The sequence below is a fragment of the Muntiacus reevesi genome, chromosome 9 (genome assembly GCF_963930625.1).
Source record: "Muntiacus reevesi chromosome 9, mMunRee1.1, whole genome shotgun sequence".
In the NCBI taxonomy this organism is placed as follows: domain Eukaryota; kingdom Metazoa; phylum Chordata; class Mammalia; order Artiodactyla; family Cervidae; genus Muntiacus; species Muntiacus reevesi.
The window spans coordinates 7,281,503-7,300,835 of NC_089257.1; the positions used below are offsets into that span (position 1 = coordinate 7,281,503).

At 37.1% G+C, this 19,333-nt stretch overlaps 1 protein-coding gene and 1 pseudogene across 1 annotated transcript; both read left to right on the plus strand.

Moving 5' to 3' along the window:
- The first annotated feature begins 6,244 nt into the window (after positions 1 to 6,244).
- LOC136175029 (olfactory receptor 5W2-like) lies at positions 6,245 to 7,179 on the plus strand (annotated as a pseudogene).
- Positions 7,180 to 15,103: 7,924 nt separating this feature from the next.
- On the plus strand, positions 15,104 to 18,796 carry LOC136174882 (olfactory receptor 5W2-like). The gene is made up of 2 exons (XM_065945144.1): positions 15,104 to 15,116; positions 17,865 to 18,796. Exons 1-2 carry the CDS (start codon positions 15,104 to 15,106, stop codon positions 18,794 to 18,796), a joined length of 945 nt encoding a protein of 314 aa, XP_065801216.1.
- The last annotated feature ends 537 nt before the right edge of the window (positions 18,797 to 19,333 follow it).

The following is a 19,333-nucleotide window of genomic DNA, read 5'->3' on the forward strand; positions in this document are numbered from 1 at the left end:
TGAGTTTATTTTAAAATGCTTTAAATACTGGCCACAGGGTTATCAGAGAAAATTTTTAAAAATCTCTACATTTCCCAGTTTAGAAGTTAGCCATTTCTTTTTATACTGTATTTTTCAATTCAGTTCAGTTCAGTCGCGCAGTTGTGTCCAACTCTCTGCAACCCCATGGACTGCAGCACGCCAGGCCTCCCTGTCCATCACTAACTCCCAGAGTTTACTCAAACTCATGTCCATTGAGTCCCTGGTGCCATCCAACCATCTCATCCTCTGTTGTCCCCTTCTCCTACCTTCAATCTCCCCTAGCATCAGGGTCTTGTCCGATGAGTCAGTTCTTCGCATCAGGTGGCCAAAGTATTGGAGTTTCAGCTTCAGCATCAGTCCTTCCAATGAATATTCAGGACTGATTTCCTTTAGGAAGGACTGGTTGGATTTCCTTGCAGTCCAAGGGACTCTCAAGAGTCTTCTCCAGCACCACACAGATCAGCCGTGATTATTCCTACATCCCCCCCCCCACACACCATCCCTCCAGGTCATCACCTGAGACTGAAACTTCCCACCATCTCACTCCTGATTGTGCAAATATGTTGATGCTACTGTTCCACTCATCTCACTCTCTCTCGCCGCCACTGTGTAAGTCCATTCCCTACACATGTGTCTCCATTCCTTTCCTGCAAAGGTTCATCAGTATCATTTTTTTTTTAGATTACACATATATGTATTACTTACTAAAGAAGGTTTTGCAAAATCGTGGAGCACTGCTGTCCCAGAAGTTCGATCACTGGTTTTCAATCTTCTCTACCAGACGTAAAACAAGTCATTTAGCTATTATTTTTTCCTTTCATTCTTTTAAAGAACAAAATTAAAATGAGTATGAAGCTTATTTAAAAGCACATGGCTACTACACCATCCCACCAGAAGTATTGCTGTGTGAAATTTTTTTAAAAACTGTGTTTTATTGCACAGGCTTGAATACAATTCTAAAAGAGAAAATATACAATTTTCAGCTACTGCAGAAACTCTTTTGTGGTAGGAAATGTTGTTCAGAAGTGCAGGTTTTAATATTTTAATGTGTGTTATTTTTGAGCACTTCGATGTTTAAAGAGTGCTTTCCTCTGCTATGTATGTATTCAACACACCTTCATCTGATGTATGAACTTCTGTCAATATAATCAGCTGTGACTACAGACACATCTCATTAGTACTTTGCAAGAACTTAATATATAATAATGGTGTTAAAGGGAGAGTACTAAAAGAGGTCTTATTTTAAAGAAAAGAATTGCATGCTTCTGTAGGTGTGGATTTCATAATTAAGAGCATTTTTTTGCACAAATATCTACTATTTTAAAAAATGTTTTATTTTGTCATCCAGTTTGTTGCTACTTCTATATGATTTTAACATTAAAAAGCATTGTTGAACATGCAGACTTTGCAGATTTTATTTGGAATTTGGCTTGCAAAGAATATGACCATGTCATCATTATTTGAAATAATAGTAAAATCAGAGTAGGGAAAACTATTTCCACAGCTTAGGATTCACTTCAGTTCAGTTAAGTCGCTCAGTCATGTCTGACTCTTTGAGACCCCATGGCCTGCAGGACGCCAGGCCTCTCTGTCCATCACCTACTCCCAGAGTTTACCCAAACTCATGTCCATCAAGTCTGTGATGCCATCCAACCATCTCATCTTCTGTTGCCCCCTTCTCCTCCTGTCTTCAATCTTTCCCAGCATCAGGGTCTTCTCCAATGAGTCAGTACTTTGCATCAGGTGGCCAAAGTATTGGAGTTTCAGCTTCAACATCAGTCCTTCCAGTGAATATTCAGGACCGATCTCCTTCAGAATGGACTGGTTGGATCTCCTTGCAGCCCAAAGGACTCTCAAGTCTTCTCCTCACCACAGTTCAAAAACATCAATTCTTCAGCTCTCAGCTGTCTTTATGGTCAAATTCTGACATCCATACGTGACCACTGGAAAAACCTTAGCTTTGACTAGACAGAACTTTGTCAGCAAAGTAGTGTATCTGCTTTTTAATATGCTGTCTAGAATGGTCATAACTTTTCTTCCAAGGAGCAAGTGTCTTTTAGTTTCATCACTAACTTTCCTTCTTTCCATAGCACATCCCTCTTAGACATCACTGATGACTGATGGAAAATATCTGTAATGTCAGTTGTTACTTCTCATCTTTCATTTCTAATTTTATTGACTTGAGTCTTCTCTTTGCTGTTCTTGGTGAGTCTGACTGAATGTTCATCAACTTCATATTCTCAAAGAGCCGGCTTTTAGTTTCACTGACCTTTGCTATTATTTTCTTTATATTTTTCATTTATTTAAGCTCTGATCTTTATGTTGTGGTTCCTTCTATTAAATTTGGGTTTTGTTTATTCTTTCTCTAGTTGCTTTAGGTGTAATGTAAGGTTATTGATTTGTGATTTTTCCTGTTTCCTGGGGTAAGGCTGTACTGTCATAAGCTTCCTTCTTAGAACTGCTTTTACTGAGCACCTTAGGTTGTTTAGTCACATATGGTTTAGCTTCCATATGTTTGTGTCTTTTACAGCTTTATCTTGTAATAGATTTCTCATTTTGTCATTGGAAACAGATGCTGGTTATTATTTCAATTTTTAAAAATTTACCAAGTCTTGGTTTGTGATCCATGATATGATCTATTGTGGAAAATGTTCCATGTTTACTTGAGATGAATGTGTATTCTGCTTCTTTCAGATGGAATGTCCTACAAATATCAAATCTATCTGGTCTATTACGTCATTTAAGAATAGGGTTACTTATTAATTTTCTGCCTGGGTGACCCGTCCACTGGTGTAATTTGAGTGCTAAAGTTCCCCACTATTATTGTGTTGCTGCTAATTTCCCCTTTTATAGATATTAACATTTGTCTTATATATTGAAGTGTTCCTGTGTTGGGTGCATATATAGTTATAATTGCTATGTCTTCTTCATGGATTGATCCCATGGTCATTGTATAGTGTCTTTCCTTGTCTCTTAACATTCTTTATTGTAAAGTCTATCTTGTCTAATATGAGTATTGCTTTTCCAGCTTTCTTTTGATTTTCATTTGCATGGAATATCTTCTTACATCCCCTCATTTTCAGTCTATATGTGTCTCTAGGTCTGAAGTGGGTTTCTTTGTGTATATCTTCTTGATGAGACTTAATTTGTTGAAATTCTTTGTTCAACTTGTATTAGATTGTTTGTTTTCTTACTGTCTGTGTGGACTCTTCATATACTTTGGCTACATGTTCTTCGTCAGATATATATATAGTTTTCAAACATTTTTCCTCAATCTTTGAATATGCATGTATTTATATATATACTCAAAAGCTTGCTTCTCTGATTTATTTTTGCACACTGCTCCATTTGTCTCTTGCTACATAAACTGCATTTCAAAACTAGATAACTTGAGAATGACCACTGACCATGTGTGCTCAGTCATGACTGACTCTTTGTGACCCCATGGATGATAGCCTGCCAGGCTCCTCTGCCCAAATTTCCCAGGCAAGAATACTGAGGTGGGTTGCCATTTTCTACTCCAGGGGCTCTTCCGGACCCAGGGATCAAACTCACATCTTCTGTTAGGCAGTCAGATTCTTTTCTACTGAGCCACCTGGGAAACCCTTGAATATACATGCATTTATATATCTTCAAAAGCTTGTTTCTCTGATTTATTTTTGCACACTGTTCTAGTTATCTCTTCCTACCTAAACTGTATTTCAAAACTAAATCACTTAAGAGAATGACCACTGACTCCTTATTTTGTTCTTTCTAGTGTTTACTGAGGTTGCATGAAATATTCAGTGGAAAGATTGGCTAGGATTCAAGTTCTTTAATTATTGATACTTGATGAGAATGTCTAGAAAGATGAATCCAAATTCTCCCCTTTCAGTTCATGTAATCACAGAATGTGCCGCACTGTTTAATCAGATGGCTAGTTGTAATAGTAATTCATGGTTTTCACATATTGTCTTCTTCAAGACAAGACCCAGAGTGACTTACAATATTTCTGCTAATGTCGTTTGTCAAAACAGACAAAGTATGGCAAAAATTCAAAGAAATATAAATGTGCAATATAGATGAACCTTGAAAATATTTCAATGAAGCCAAGAAGGCTGATGAAAAGAATAACAAGAAAAGAAAAAGAAAATTAAAACAAGCAAGCAAACAAACAAACAAAATAGCATGCTGCATAATTCTGTTTAAAAGGAGGCCAAGAACTGAAAGCAAAGAATCAGAAAGTGAATTAGTAGTTGCCAGAGCTCAGGGAGGAAGGACAGGAAAGTGACAGCTAATAAATATGAATTTCTTGTTGTAATGATGAAAATGTTGAGGCAGTAAAGACTGGTGATAACCTAAGAACCTTAAAAATATAGCAAAAACAAAGAACTGTATACATTAGAAGGCTGAATTCTATGATGTATATATTGCATTTCAGTAAAAAAGAAAACATGAACCAAGTGTGGTAATATCCTTGAATGAAATGTGAGGAGACTCTAAAACACTATGATCAAATTGAACAAAATGGAAATAATGGAGGGAGGATCTTTTTGAGTTTCAGTAGGTTTACTCTTCACCTAAAGAAGGATGAAGCCATTTCAGGGTAACTGTGAAGCACATCATAAAAAAAAAAAAAAAAAAAAAAAAAAAATTGCAGTTTTCTTTTTACCAAAGATCAATTTGATGACATTAGTGAAGCATGAAAATTCAGCCTGTGCTAAGTGGCTTCTGAATTCTCAGGAGCAAATACAGAAGCAGAAACATAATTAATGAAATGTTTGCATCAGATCAAAGCAGGGAGCAGTGGCACAGGGATTTAAGTCCCGATGCACCTGGTAATATAAGAGGCCATCTGCCTTTTGTTCAGCTAGCTAAGACCTGGTCATCTCAGGTGGGTTTCCAGCTAACTTAAAGAATGTAGAAGAAAATACTTAACATTTTGAGGAAAAAAAAATTGTAAATGAACTGAATTGTGTCTGCCTCTTCATTAAAATCTGAAATCAATGACCAGACATATTTCAATCTCAGAATCACAAGAACCTGAACTGGTTAATATCCATAATAATTGTTTGTTTAATATCCATAATAACAGTATATCCAAAATAAACTGTTTGTTTAATATCTATAATAACATAATAAACTGTTTATTTATTTTATTCTGTTGTTTCATCATAGGAAATATTTACTCTTTTTATCATTGGAAAAATGTATACATGAATTTAAAGTATCTTTTGCTTTATTAAAATAGAGTAGGTACCACAATAAAAATAAAAAATGTACAAATCCATCTCTATGTGAAGCACATGCCGTGTTTACTTAGGTCTGAGGGGAAAAAAATTTCATTGCTTCCATTCTATTCTTATAAACATTAAAATGTATACACATACACACATGTAACAAAGAGGAAAGTCTATGCATTTTAGAAACATTATTGTCCCTCATCTTATTTCCACTTTAGTAACTAACAGGCCATTTAAAATCTAAAATGATGCGAATCATACAATAAATTCTGTTGTTTTCACTTCCTTTTAGCTCTTTTTTCCACTTGTTAAGAGATTCACCTTTTGACAACTACCACTCCACAAAGAGGTAATTAGCATTGTAGGGAAAGCAAGAATACATTTCTATAAAATCAGCTCAATAATACTTAATTCATATCGAAGCAAATACTGAACATAACATAAACTAAAATCAGGAATATAATTATTTTTTATTACTAGTCATTGATATACTCACTGTTTCTCAAACTAAGTCAAATTCTCCGAAACCAATTATTCTTTTTTGAGAAACATAAAAATTGTTACTGTTTTTTGTATCTAAGTGACTATTTTCAGCCATCATAGATGCTCAGTCCTATGTCTTACAGTTTGGTCTCTCTAACACTGGTGTCTCTTCTAGGTTTTTCTCAAGAGGTAACGAGTTAAATTTCTCTAAATCTACTCCCTGGGATGAAGAAACTAACACTCAGAGAAGAGCTTACAGAAAGTAAAAAACCTCATGAATGACATCTAGATTTACATCCAATTTCTCAAAGGTCTTTCTCAGGTACTTTTTTATTATTGCAAAATAGAGAGTCATGCCTTTTTAAAGAGTGGGTGCATGAGTGAATAATTTTCTAAGTATAAAAAGACACTTACAGAGAAGATATTCTATCTTTTGACATTTTGTAGATGCCGAAAAGTGTTACACATGCAAGTATCATTTTCTTGATCATTTTCTCCAAAAGTTTACACAAGAACAAAGAAGAATGGAAAGAGAGAATTGTTCCTCCTTAACTGAATTCATTTTCTTGGGAATTACGGATAACACTGAGAACAAAGTGATCCTATTTACAATGTTTCTCCTTGTTTATCTCATTACTCTTCTGGCAAATCTCGGAATGATAACCCTGATTCGGATGGATCCCCAGCTGCACACACCCATGTACTTCTTCCTCAGCCACCTCTCCTTCTGTGACCTTAGCATCTCCACAGCAGTTGGCCCCAAGATGCTCGTGGACATATTTGCTAAGAACAGATCAATTCCCTTCTATGGCTGCGCCCTGCAATTACTGGTGCTCTATACCTTTATAGATTGTGAGTGTCTCCTGTTGGCAGTGATGGCCTATGACCGGTACAAGGCCGTCAGCAGCCCCTTGCTCTATGCGGTCAGCATGTCCAGTAGGCTGTGCTCCCTGCTCATGGCGGGGGTTTACCTGGTGAGTATAGCAGAGACGTTGATACACTTGACATTAGCCTTCCGCTTATGTTTCTGTGGGTCAAATGAGATTAATCACTTTTTCTGTGATGTTGCTCCTCTTCTATTGCTATCTTGCTCAGATACGCAGGTCAATGAGTTAGTGATATTTACTGCTTTTGGCTTCATTGAACTGAGTACAATTTCAGGAGTTCTTGTCTCTTATTGTTATATTATCCTATCAGTCTTGAAGATCCACTCTGCCAAAGGGGGATCAAAGCTTTCTCTACCTGCATCTCTCACCTAACCTCTGTGGCAATTTTCCAGGGAACAATGCTCTTCATGTATTTCAGGTCAAGTTCTTCCTACTCTCTAGATAAAGACAAAATGACCTCTTTGTTTTACACCCTTGTGATTCCCATGTTAAAACCTCTGATTTACAGCCTAAGAAATAAGGATGTGAAACAAACCCTGAAAAAATTGAAGAATAAGTGGTTTTAAAATTTTATATTTTGTGTATGTACACACATACACATCCATACATATATGGTGATTGTTGATTTATTAAAATTAAATGGTAGGTTACATGAGAAACATAATTTCTATTTGAAGTATATTGCTATTTCCCCCACCTGCCATGCTTCTTTATATTTCCCGAATTAGTATACAGCATCAGTTTCTGGGAAAAAATTTTCTGACTTTTTCAATATACTAATTTTGTTCAGTTTTTAGTCAAGCGCTATTTAAATTACACTAAGATATAGAGTGCATTTTGTTCATTGATCTTTGAGCTTTTCAGTTCTTCATGTACTACAATACATCTTGTAGTTTAAATACAATTAAATATAAGCTAGTATTAACAATGCATTAACTAAATAGTCAAGTAATTCATAATAAGCCTGAAATTCATCATGAGATAATCCATAGTGGTCTATTATTCAAGAGTAAAAATATCTAAAACCAGTCTAAAGAAAATGCATCTTTGGATATTCAGTCAAATCAGAAAAGGATTCAATTTGGGAGATGAAAAAATAGTAGGCAGAGGATCTGACAGTTACTCAGATCTTGAAGTGTACGAGTCCATGCCTGTTAGAAGTCATATTGGCTACGACATGGAAGAACCATGAGGAGCACATGCTAAGTGAAATAACTCATACAGAGGGAGACAAGTACTGTACGCGTCTCACAAGCACGTAGAATCCAACTGGTCAACCACACAGAGCCAGAGAATAGATTGGATATTGCTGCGGGCTGAACGGTGGGAGCAATGGGTGATGCTGATCAAAGTTTACAAACTTTCTGTTGCTCAATGAATAAGTTCTGGGGTCTAATGTGCACTGTGACTTTGTTAAAATTGTGTATTGTAAGACTGACATTTGCTGAGAGAGTAGTTCTTAAAGCTTTTCATGGTATGCACACTCAAAATGATAGCTATGTAAATTGATGTATGTGCTAACTAGCTTTATTGTAGCAATTATTTCACAATGTACACATATATTAAATATTCATGTCCTATATCATAAGCGTGTTGTCAATTTTATCTGAATACAGTTTAAAAAAAGGAGTAAAAGAAGTTAAGGGACAGTGGACAGAATCATAGTAAAGTACATAATTGTGCTTCATTATCAGCTGTAGATTCTTCTGTGACTCTCTGCACACCAATTTCCTTCCCATTTTCCTTACTCTTAGCTCTGGTTAAATACTCCTCTTTGTCTCTTTGTTGTTCACAAAAAACCACCTATTTAAAAGATTACTTTATATCACTGTGTTTATCAGAGTTCTTTGCTTTTGAGCATTGCATTATATAAACAAAGCATTACGTGTTGTCTGGAAGATCAAATAAACAAATATATAATAAACTAAAAACAGAAGACAACATTTTTTCACTGCTAATTATATGTCAGTAGTGCAAAATTAAACAAGGGTTTGATAAGTAGCTTACAAATGTATATCAGAATATAGTTAACATATTGAACACATATACACATGTTTGTTTGCAAGGTCCATAAAATGGCTTTGGACATTAAGATAATAGACTATAAATTCAGTTCAGTTCAGTCACTCAGTCGTGTCCAACTCTTTGCAACCCCATGAATCAGCACGCCAGGCCTCCCTGTCCATCACCAACTCCCCAAGTTTACTCAAACTCACGTCCATTGAGTTGGTGATGCAATCCAGCCATCTCATCCTCTGTCGCACCTTATCTTTCTGCCCCCCAATCCCTCCCAGCATCAGGGTCTTTTCCAATGAGTCAACTCTTCACATGATTTGGCCAAAGTATTGGAGTTTCAGCTTCAACATCAGTCCTTCCAATGAATATTCAGGACTGATTTCCTTTAGGATGGACTGGTTGGAACCCCTTGCAGTCCAAGAGACTCTCAAGAGTCTTCTCCAATGCCACAGTTCAAAAGCATCAATTTTTCAGTGCTCAGCTTTCTTCATAGTCCAACTTTCACATCCATACATGACCACTGGAAAAACCATAGCCTTGACTAGATGGACCTTTGCTGGCAAAGAAATGCCTCTGCTTTTTAATAAGCTATCTAGGTTGGTCATAATTTTCCTTCCAAGGAGTAAACATCTTTTAATTTCATGGTTGCAATCACCATCTGCAGTGATTTTGGAGCCCTCCCAAATAAAATCTGACACTGTTTCACTGTTTCCCCATCTATTTCCTATGAGTGAAGACATGCCTATTAATTTCACTAGAAAGAATAAACTCTAAGTTCTTGCTAGTTGACTATTTCATCTGCTTTTGATCTGGTTTCCTGAAGGCTAAAGCACTAAATTAGTTTGCTAAGAAAGCTAGGATGTGGCCATGTATTTAAAATACCATGATGTACTGAAAGAGACATATTATCCATTGCAATTATAAAATTAAAAGCCTCTGATGGTCTTCAATTTTCTTGCTGCCATTGTAAAATGTTCTTATGTGACAATACTTCAGAATGGAAAAATAAAGCCTACATAATCCCTCTGTTGTTCAGAGTGGTATTTGTAAAGCACTATGCCATGATAAGAAAAATTATCATAGTGAAAAAATTAGGATAATTCTTGCATAATATAAAAGACTTAAATATGTGTGCTCCTGGCATACTTTATCAATTCACTCAAACTTCTTTTGACTTGTTGCTTATGAGCAGCAAAATGGCAACAAATATAGTCAGAAATATAGTTAAAATAGGGTGTCAGTGGACTACCATTAATTCAGAGATTAATAAACATGGATCTAATTAATCCATCATCATATATATGATCAGTTTTATCTCAGCATCTAAAGACTAATTCAATATGAATACTAGCCCATTTCATTGTATCTAGTGAGGAATATATAAATAGAAGAAAATTTTAGGCCCATTAAATGGAATTCCAAAAATAGAACTGATTGATTCAGTTAATTGTAGGCTTCCTCTCCTCATATTGAAGAAATTAATGAGAAATTATGGAAATTTTCTTTTTTTAGATAATTTCTAACTCAGATAGGAATTTGGGCAAAATGTTTCTTCTTCCTTGACAGTAATCTGTGAAAAAAATGGGAACAATTTATCAAAAACTTTATTCTAGCCTGTCAATTTCAGTATTCTTCATTCTTTACCATTTTAATGTCTTCACATCACATTATCCTTATACATGCACCAGTGACTCATGGAAAATATCATTGTGCAAATGCAATTTATCAAACACATATGTAATGATTTACTATTACAGTCAAATTCCTGTATCTTGACCTCTTTCTTCATCCTTGCCACTGAAATTCTTTAGCATAAACATGGAAATCACCAACTCAATGGCATGAGTTTGAGCAAATTCTGGGAGTTGAGGATGGACAGGGAAGTCGGCATGGTGCAGTCCATGGGGTCGCAAAGAGTCAGACACGACTGAGAGACTGAACTGACCTGAAAATGGCAAAGAAATGTTAGGTTTGGTAAAGGTCTAATGCAGAGGACAGACAGACTCATACTTGTTACTGGCTGTACAGGTATACTCGTTACAGGTAGAAAAGTAGTAACGTTCAACACACCGGTAAGTAGGAGGATCTGGGCTAAAGCTAGAGGCAAAAATCTTTAACCACCCTGGATGTCTTTCTCTTTTGTTAGAACCATGCTATGAACCAGGCAGGAACACCACTCTAAATACCTCATTCTTGCTTTCTATCCCTCAGATCACCCTGTGTAGAAGAGGGATTTAAGCTATATTACCGCTAAGGCTCTTTTCAGGCGATATGATCTGCCTCTATAAGCTATGGCTTTACTGTAGCATAAATCCATCTATATCATTGGAAAGAATATGAAAAAAAGAAAAAAGAGTCACTTCACATTCAGTCAAAGAGTTGATCTGAGCATATAGGCCGGGTATCTCAATTGGTAAAGAATCCGCTTGCAGTTCAGGAGGCCCCAGTTCAATTCCCGGGTCGGGAAGATCCCCTGGAGAAGAGATAGGCTACCCACTCCAGTATTCTAGGGCTTCCCTTGTGGCTCAGCTGGTAAAGAACCCGCCTGCAATGAGGGAGACGTGGGTTTGATCCCTGGGTTGAGAAGATCCCCTGGAGAAGGGAATGGCTACCTACTCCAGTATTCTGCCTGGAGAATTCCATGGACTGTATGGTACATGGGGTCGCATAGAGCTGGACACGACTGGGTGAGTTTCACTCACTCGCTCAACCTGCATTGTCAGTTACATGAAGCCATGAAGACACTGTGAGTTTTAGTAGGCCAAAATCTTTTAAAAACAGCTGTTTTACATGCCCTGTTATCCAAGTTCAATATCTCATGGACTCCTAATGAGAGGGTAACAGGCAGGAAGGCTAGGGATCCCCAAGCAGAGGAAATAAACTGCAATTGGCAGATGCTTTTTGTTTGTTTGTTTTGTTTGTTCCTTCTCTATACAAAATTAAAAGAAGGTTTGTTTTAAATTGTGTATTGTCAGGAAGACCCCTGGTTCAGCCTGGGCTTAACTTTTCTCAAACCTTGAACTGATAATGACTCAACAAATCCCTACGTCTTACTCATGGAAATGTTCTCTTAAACTATGTTAATGAAGCTATGTATTTGTTTGGAAATCTGCCTTTCTTTAGGGTTCATGTCAATTGTTTTACGGCTGGGGATGACTCACCTTGCATTCTGTGCTGTCTCAAAATGCATGTTGTGGGAGAGAGGGCTGATGCAACTCTCTCAGTTTTGAGGTGATTCTTCAACAGATATATAACTTCTTGCTAAAAGCTAGCACGTGGGGCACTCTTTCTGCCCCCTTATGGAGTCTATGTCAGAGCTTCCTCCATCCCTTTATACATTATTAAAACTTTATGACACAAAAACTTCAAGTGATCAAGCCTCCTCTCTGACTCCAGATCAAAATCCTCTCCTCTGGAGGTCACGAATCCTGGAGTAGCTCATGGCTCGAGACTGCAAACTTTCACTTATAGAAGTGGATAGATATCCAACTTTATTAGTGCTGAAGTAAACGGAAGTGAAATAAAATGTTAACAGTTGTGTTGACATTTACCAAACGGCAAAAAGTATTTGTTTACATACCAAATAGTAAACAAGTATCTACTACTGTTGAGGATGTGAAACAACCGGTTTTTATGCCTTGACAGTAGATTGAGATTTGACACTGCACTTGGTAAAATTCTATGTCTGAGTCTCCTATAGCTGGACGCATAAATGTCCTAGGACCAAAAACGTTATTCCTAGAAGTATGTCCAAGAGTAGAGTAAATATGCACCCAAAAGGCATGTATAGACATGTTCACCATTGTATTAATTACAGTAGTGTAACACCAAAAGCAACTCATTTCTTTTAACACATTAGATCAAGACTTGACATACTTTTCTGAAAGTATTTAATAGTGTATATTTTAGAGTTTGTAGACCATAAAATCTTGGTATATCTAAACTGTTTTGTCCTCTATCACAAAAGTAGCCATCCATAATACATGAATAAATGGTGTGTCACAGCTCCAATAAAACTTAACAGGTCAAGTTTACTGACTACTGCTTTAGATTAGACAAATGAGTTTATGATAAGTTTGTATGCTGGAAAAGTACACAGCAATGAGAAAGAATAACTTCATACAAGAGCATGGGAAAACTTCACAAACATAATCTTCAGTGAAAAATGTCAGACATAAAAGTGTAAAATCTGTATGATCTCAACTATGTACCTTAAAAATAAACAAACTCACATATCATATTGAAAATCAATTTCTGATGGATGTAGGGACAGTTTCTGAGAATCTAGTAATTTTTTTTTTTTTTTTGGTTCTGCGTGCAGGAATCTTTCTATATTTGAAAGATTTTTTGCAGTCTGCATTTTTAGATAGAAATTTTTTTCTGTATTTATATTATACGTTAAAATCACCCTCTTTATTTTTTTTCTCTATGAGATTATAAAAAATAATAATATTTATTTTTAAGTCTAAAATGTTCTTATATAAAATGATTGTTCATATAGATTTATGATGAAGAAGGAATTCATAGGGCCTGGACTCCATCGTAGGCCTATCCATGCTGATCATGCTCGGCCACCTCTCCAATGGACTCTGAACTCTGAGTTTAATGTCTATGGAAATGACAACAGAAGGATAAGACCCCCACACCCCCGCCCCAGACAGGGGAATCTTGAAGATCGTATCCAGGTTACTCCTCGCCTAAGAGAGCACATACACTAATCACCCCTTCCTCCAGACAGGCCATACATTTTTCTGTACCTATCGGAGTGTAACCTCGGGCTTATTGATTATTGGCTAATTGTTTAACTGCCTGAGCACATGGCACATGGGGTTATTGGGATTTTATTTACCCTTCCTTAGTTTATGTAAGTCTCAAGGAATTTGGGCTGGTGGGTTCGGAGACGTACACATGGGGCAGAAAAGATTTTCACAAGTGCTGGTCGGGGCCCTTGGCTAAGAGCAGACTCTGCCTTGGGCCCGCCGGTGTAATAAACTGCACTCCACGATCTGCATTGTCCTTCCGAGTGAGTTTGTTTCCCGGAACGCGCGGCTACAACAGTGAAACTGAGGTGAGCATAATCACCAGAGCATCTCAGGAAATCCTCGGTCTCTGTATCACTGAAAGCGCTGCCTTGCTTGTAGGACAGTACTGCATCTGTCCACCCCCCGGACCCTCCCGGTCACCCTCTCAGCAGCGGGGGGCGCTCCTGGACTTTGACCTGGACCATGCAGTGAGCTCTCTGTCATTCTACTCAAGGTTGGGGGAACTGACCATTATATTCTGAAAAAGGTCATCTTTGGGTAGTGTTTGCTGACATAAAATTGTTTTCATGTCAGCAGAAGCACCAGGAAAAACCCAAATAATGACCTTTTTGTCCCTCATTTGTATCTGAAGCATACATTTTCTCCTTAAGATGTTCTTTGATTACTTAAAAGCTCCATTTTTAATGAAGCACCAATCCCATTGGGAGATATTTTAGGTTACCCACCTTGCAATTAATAATGTAGCTACCCAAACTTGGGTTTAAACTGTTATATGGGGGAAGATAGAAAGGATGTTAGTCCACGTGTTTTTGAGGAGCAGGCCTGTTAAAAAATTAACACTTGCTTCTGGCTGAACAAAATGCAACCCAAGGGATTTTTGCATCCCTGAAGACAGGGATGTACCTGAGGGAAAAATTAATTTGGATAGGAGTAGAATTAAGGGATTGAGAACAATTGTACATACACCATATGTGTAACAGAGAAGTAAATAATGATAGCAAAACACTTTTGAAACATAATCAGTTTCTTGATTCTGTGAGTGTGTATGTGTGTGTGTGTGCATGCTCAGACATGTCCAACTCTTTGCAACCCCTGGATTGTAGCCTACCAGGCTCCTCTGTCCATGGAATTTTCCAGGCAAGAATACTGGAGTGGGGTGCCATTTCCTCCTCTGGGGGTCTTCCTGACCCAGGGATCAAACATATGTCTCCTGAGTCTCCTGCATTGGCAGTTGGATACTTTGCCACTGAGCCACCTGGGAACCCTTCTTAATTTTAGTGGAAAATTATTAGCAATTATATTGTGGTTTGAGATTTGCCTCAATGATATCTCCACAGGTTACAGGTGGCATTTTAGTGTTGAGCTCCTCATAGGCAAGAATGACAATGACATATACAAAGGCATTTTTAAAAATTGACATTAAGAATCACTTTTACAAAATTATATAGGTACTACATTTATGAATTTTAGCATAAATAACTTCTCAGATTTATAAGGAAAAAAGTAGAAAAACAAACAAACAAAAAAATTGAAAATAACTGAGAAAACACCCAAACCGATAAGAAACCCTGTGTATTTCGCAAATGAGAATTCAGATGAAACAGAAAATTAGTTATGATCAGTATTTAATTTCAGCCCATTAACATTTAGGTCATCTTATCTTATTGTGGCTTCATTGCCATTGCCTTCATACCCACTGATTCACATAAGAATGAAATTCTTAAGCATTAACCTCTTGCTTCTTTCTTATCTTGTTGAGTATTTGTTCAATTTTTTTTTTTTTGCTCACTTTTTTTTGTTTGTTTTTTATTTCTTACTATTGATTAAAGTTCATGTATTTGGATACAAGTTCTTTGTCATATATACAAGGTTTCTAAATATTTTAAATATTTTCTTCATATATTATGGAAACATTTCTCTCTATATTAGCTCACACTGCTTCATCCTTGGTGGTGGTGGTTTAGTCACTAAGTCGTTTACAACCCTTGGGACCCCATGGACTGTAGCTTGCCAGGCTCCTGTGTCCATGGGATTTTCCAGACAAGAGTACTGGAGTGGGTTGCCATTTCCTTCTCCAGGGATCTTCCAACCCAGGAATCAAACCCGGGTCTCCTGCATTGCAGGCAGATTCTTTACCAAACTGAGCTAAGAGGGAAGCCCCCCTTTTGCTAGATTAATTTAGTAACAATATTGATGTATACAAGGTCATCCTGTGTTAAATTTGTCCCTGAATTCATGAGCCAATATGCAAAAGCAGAAACATAATTAATGACATGTTTGTACAACACCAATACCCAGAGGCAGTGGCCCAGGGATTTAAGTCCCAAAGTACCTGGTAAAATAAAATGCTATCTGCTTACTGCTCAGCTACCTAAGACCAGCTCATCTCAGGTAAGTTTTGAGGTCTTGATTTAAAGAACATAGGACAAAAACATTCCCATTTGGAGGAAAATCAATTTATAAATAAAACATTTTATACCTGTTTACTCAGTTGAATACATTCTATAATTTAATGTTCAGGAACCATATTTTCTTCTCAGAGCTGGCAGATTCTGTGCTTGTTAATATCCATAATATAACTATTAAATTAATTTATTTTGATTCTGGTTTATAGGAAAGATATTACTCCTTTTATAATCAGAGTAGCATATAGGTGAATTTAAAGGGGGCTTGGTGGATATGTTCTGTTTTACTTAAAATATAATGTACGAGTGAATTTAAAAATTAAAATGTGCACATTCATCTTCATGTGAAGCCCCATAGCTACTAAGGTCAAAAGAAAGAATTCCTTACACACGCAATGTTCTCATATACATTGGAGACATGTAATCTGCATGCAAATGTATGACAGACACATAATGCATACATACTAGACAGAGAAACCTTTGTATCATAGAGGCATTTATTGTTCCTAAACCTATTTCCACTCTTATAATACAAAAGTCCATTAAAATCCAAAGAGATGCAATAGTAGGTGTTAGATTCTGTGGTTTTCACTTCATTTTAGCATTTTTCTTTGTTCAAGGGACTCCTCCTTTGGCAGCAGAAACTCTATAAATAGATAATAAGTCGTGTGGCAAAGCAGTGACGGATTTTTAGAGAAGGTTTCAATGTTACTTATTTCATGTCTCACTAAACACTAAAGACTAGGATCAATAACAATTATTTTCATTGTTATCAGTGTATGGTGTACTAAGAGATTGTAACACTAACAATTAATATTTTAAATTATGTTTTATGTGCCATATGATGATGAAAATAAATGTTTGTATCCAAGGAACTTTTCCAGCATAGTAAGTGGTCAGCCATATGCTTTCAGCCTGCTGTCTCTAGCATCAGTGTTTTTTCCACACCGCCTTGGCAATGTAACGAGATGTCAATTCATCTAAATATCCTTCTCAATACAAAGATACAGTGCTCAGAGAAATTAAAGAGCTTATGGCAGTAGTTAAGTTAGGAACAACATCTAGAAATAGAAGTTTTTCAACTATCTATCTCGGATATTTCTTATTATTATCAAGTAGATAGCAATACCTCCTTAAAGAATGCCCACTGACTTAGTCATCTTCTGAGTGTATGCTCTGTCGCTAAGTCCTGTCTCACTCGTTGCGACCTCACGAACTGCAGCTCACCAGGCTTCTTCTCCATGGGATAAGAATCTTGCCTGGAAAATCCCGTGGACACGGAGCCTGGAGGGCTACAGTCCATGAGGACACAACGAGTCAAACAGAGTTTAGCATCAGGGAATGCATTCGGGCACACACTCAGAAAATGACTTGATCAACGGGCATTCTTTAAAGAGGTATTGCTACCAATCTGATAATAATAAAAATATCCGAGCTAGGCAGTTGAGAAACTTCTGTGTAAATCCAGATGTCATTTCTGAGGTATGTTACTGTCCATGTTGTTGCTGTGCCGTCACTAAGTCATATCTGACTCTTTGTGACCCCGTGGGCTGCCGCACTCTAGGCCTCCTTGTCCTTCACTGTCTCTTAGAGTTTGTTCAAACCTACGTCAGTTGAGTTGGTGATGCTATCGAACCATCGCATCTTCTGCTGCCTTTTCTTTTGCCTTCAGTCTTTCCCAGCAATAGGATCTTTTCTAATGAGTTGGTTCTTTGCAACAGGTGGCCAAAGTATTGGAGCTTCAGCTTCAGCATCAGTCGGTCCTTCCAATGAATAAGCAGGGCCGATTTCCTCTAGGATTGACTGGTTGCTGTCATGAGCTCTTCAGGCTCTCTGAGCGCTACCTTCCTTGTATCAAGAAGGATATTTGGATGAATTGATATCTCATCACATCTTCAAAATAGTGTGCAAAAAACACTGGTGTTAGAAACACCAGGCTGAACATATTTTGAAAAGACCATTGCAGAAATAAATTGTGCTCTTCCCTGCAGATATTTTGTGAATGCCCCGAAGTGGTTCCCTTACGTGTATCATTTTCTTGTTCATTTCCTCAAAAGTTTAGACAAGAAGACAGAAGAATGAAAAGAGGAAATTGCTCATCCTTAACTGAGTTCATATTGTGGGGAATTACAGATAAGCCTGAAGTTAAGATGATCTTATTTATCATGCTTTTTATTATCTATCTCATTAACCTTTTGGCAAATCTTGGAATGATTATTTTAATTAGGATGGATCCCCAGCTTCACACACCCATGTACTTTTTCCTCAGCCACCTCTCCTTCTGTGACCTCTGCTATTCCATAGCCATTGGCCCCAAGATGCTGGTGGACCTTTTAGCCAAAAAGAGATCAATCTCCTTCTATGGCTGTGCTCTGCAATTTTTGGTCTTCTCTAGCTTTATAGATTGTGAGTGTCTCCTGCTGGCAGTGATGGCCTATGACCGGTACAAGGCCATCAGCAGCCCCTTGCTCTATGCGGTCAGCATGTCCAGCAGGCTGTGTTCCCTGCTCATGGCGGGGGTTTACCTGCTGGGAATGACAGACACTTTGATACACACGGCATTAGCATTCCACTTATGCTTTTGTGGGTCAAATGTGATTAACCACTTTTTTTGTGACTTACCTCCACTTCTCTCCCTTTCCTGCTCTGATACACGGGTCAATGAACTGGCATTATTCATTTTTTTTGGCTGTGTTGAACTGACCTCCATTTCAGGAGTCCTTGTCTCTTATTGTTATATCATCCTATCAGTCTTGAAGATCCACTCTGCTGAAGGGAGGTTCAAAGCTTTCTCCACCTGCGCCTCCCATCTAACTGCTGTGGCAATTTTCCAGGGGACTGTATTTTTCATGTATTTCAGGCCGAGTTCATCCTACTCTCTAGATGAAGACAAAATGTCTTTGTTGTTTTACACCCTCATGATTCCCATGTTAAACCCTCTGATTTACAGCCTAAGGAACAAGGATGTGAAACAGGCCCTGGAAAAACTGAAACTTTAAATATGATTTTAAAGGCTTATATTTCACAAACTCTTATAGTCACAAGTACACACATATTGTGGTTTTTGTTTTTATAAACTTATACTGCGTGATGCAAGAGAAACAAAGTTGTCTTAAATAGTTCAGATGAGAATTTGTTGTTATTAAGTCTAAGTTTTAGAAATATTTTAGTTCTGAAATACTGCATACTTCATGTATCAAGAATTTGCATATGGCTCTTTCCCTTTGATGAAAACTTTCCAGAATTTTCTACTTTTTTCAAATTTTTCTGAGTTATGTTTTTGTTTGAATAATATTTCAGCTCCCTTAAGAATTATTGTATTTCCTCAGAAATCTTCGAGTCTCTTTATGTTCTATGGCATACACTGTACTTTCTATACCAATGAATATAAGCTAATGCTAATAAAAATCATTAATTGATTAAATAGCTATATAACTTAGAAGAAATCTCAAAATCATTATGAAAGAAAAAAATGAGGATTTTAAATTCAAGATGAAATTTAAAACTAGTATATCTTTTGATCAATATATTCAGTC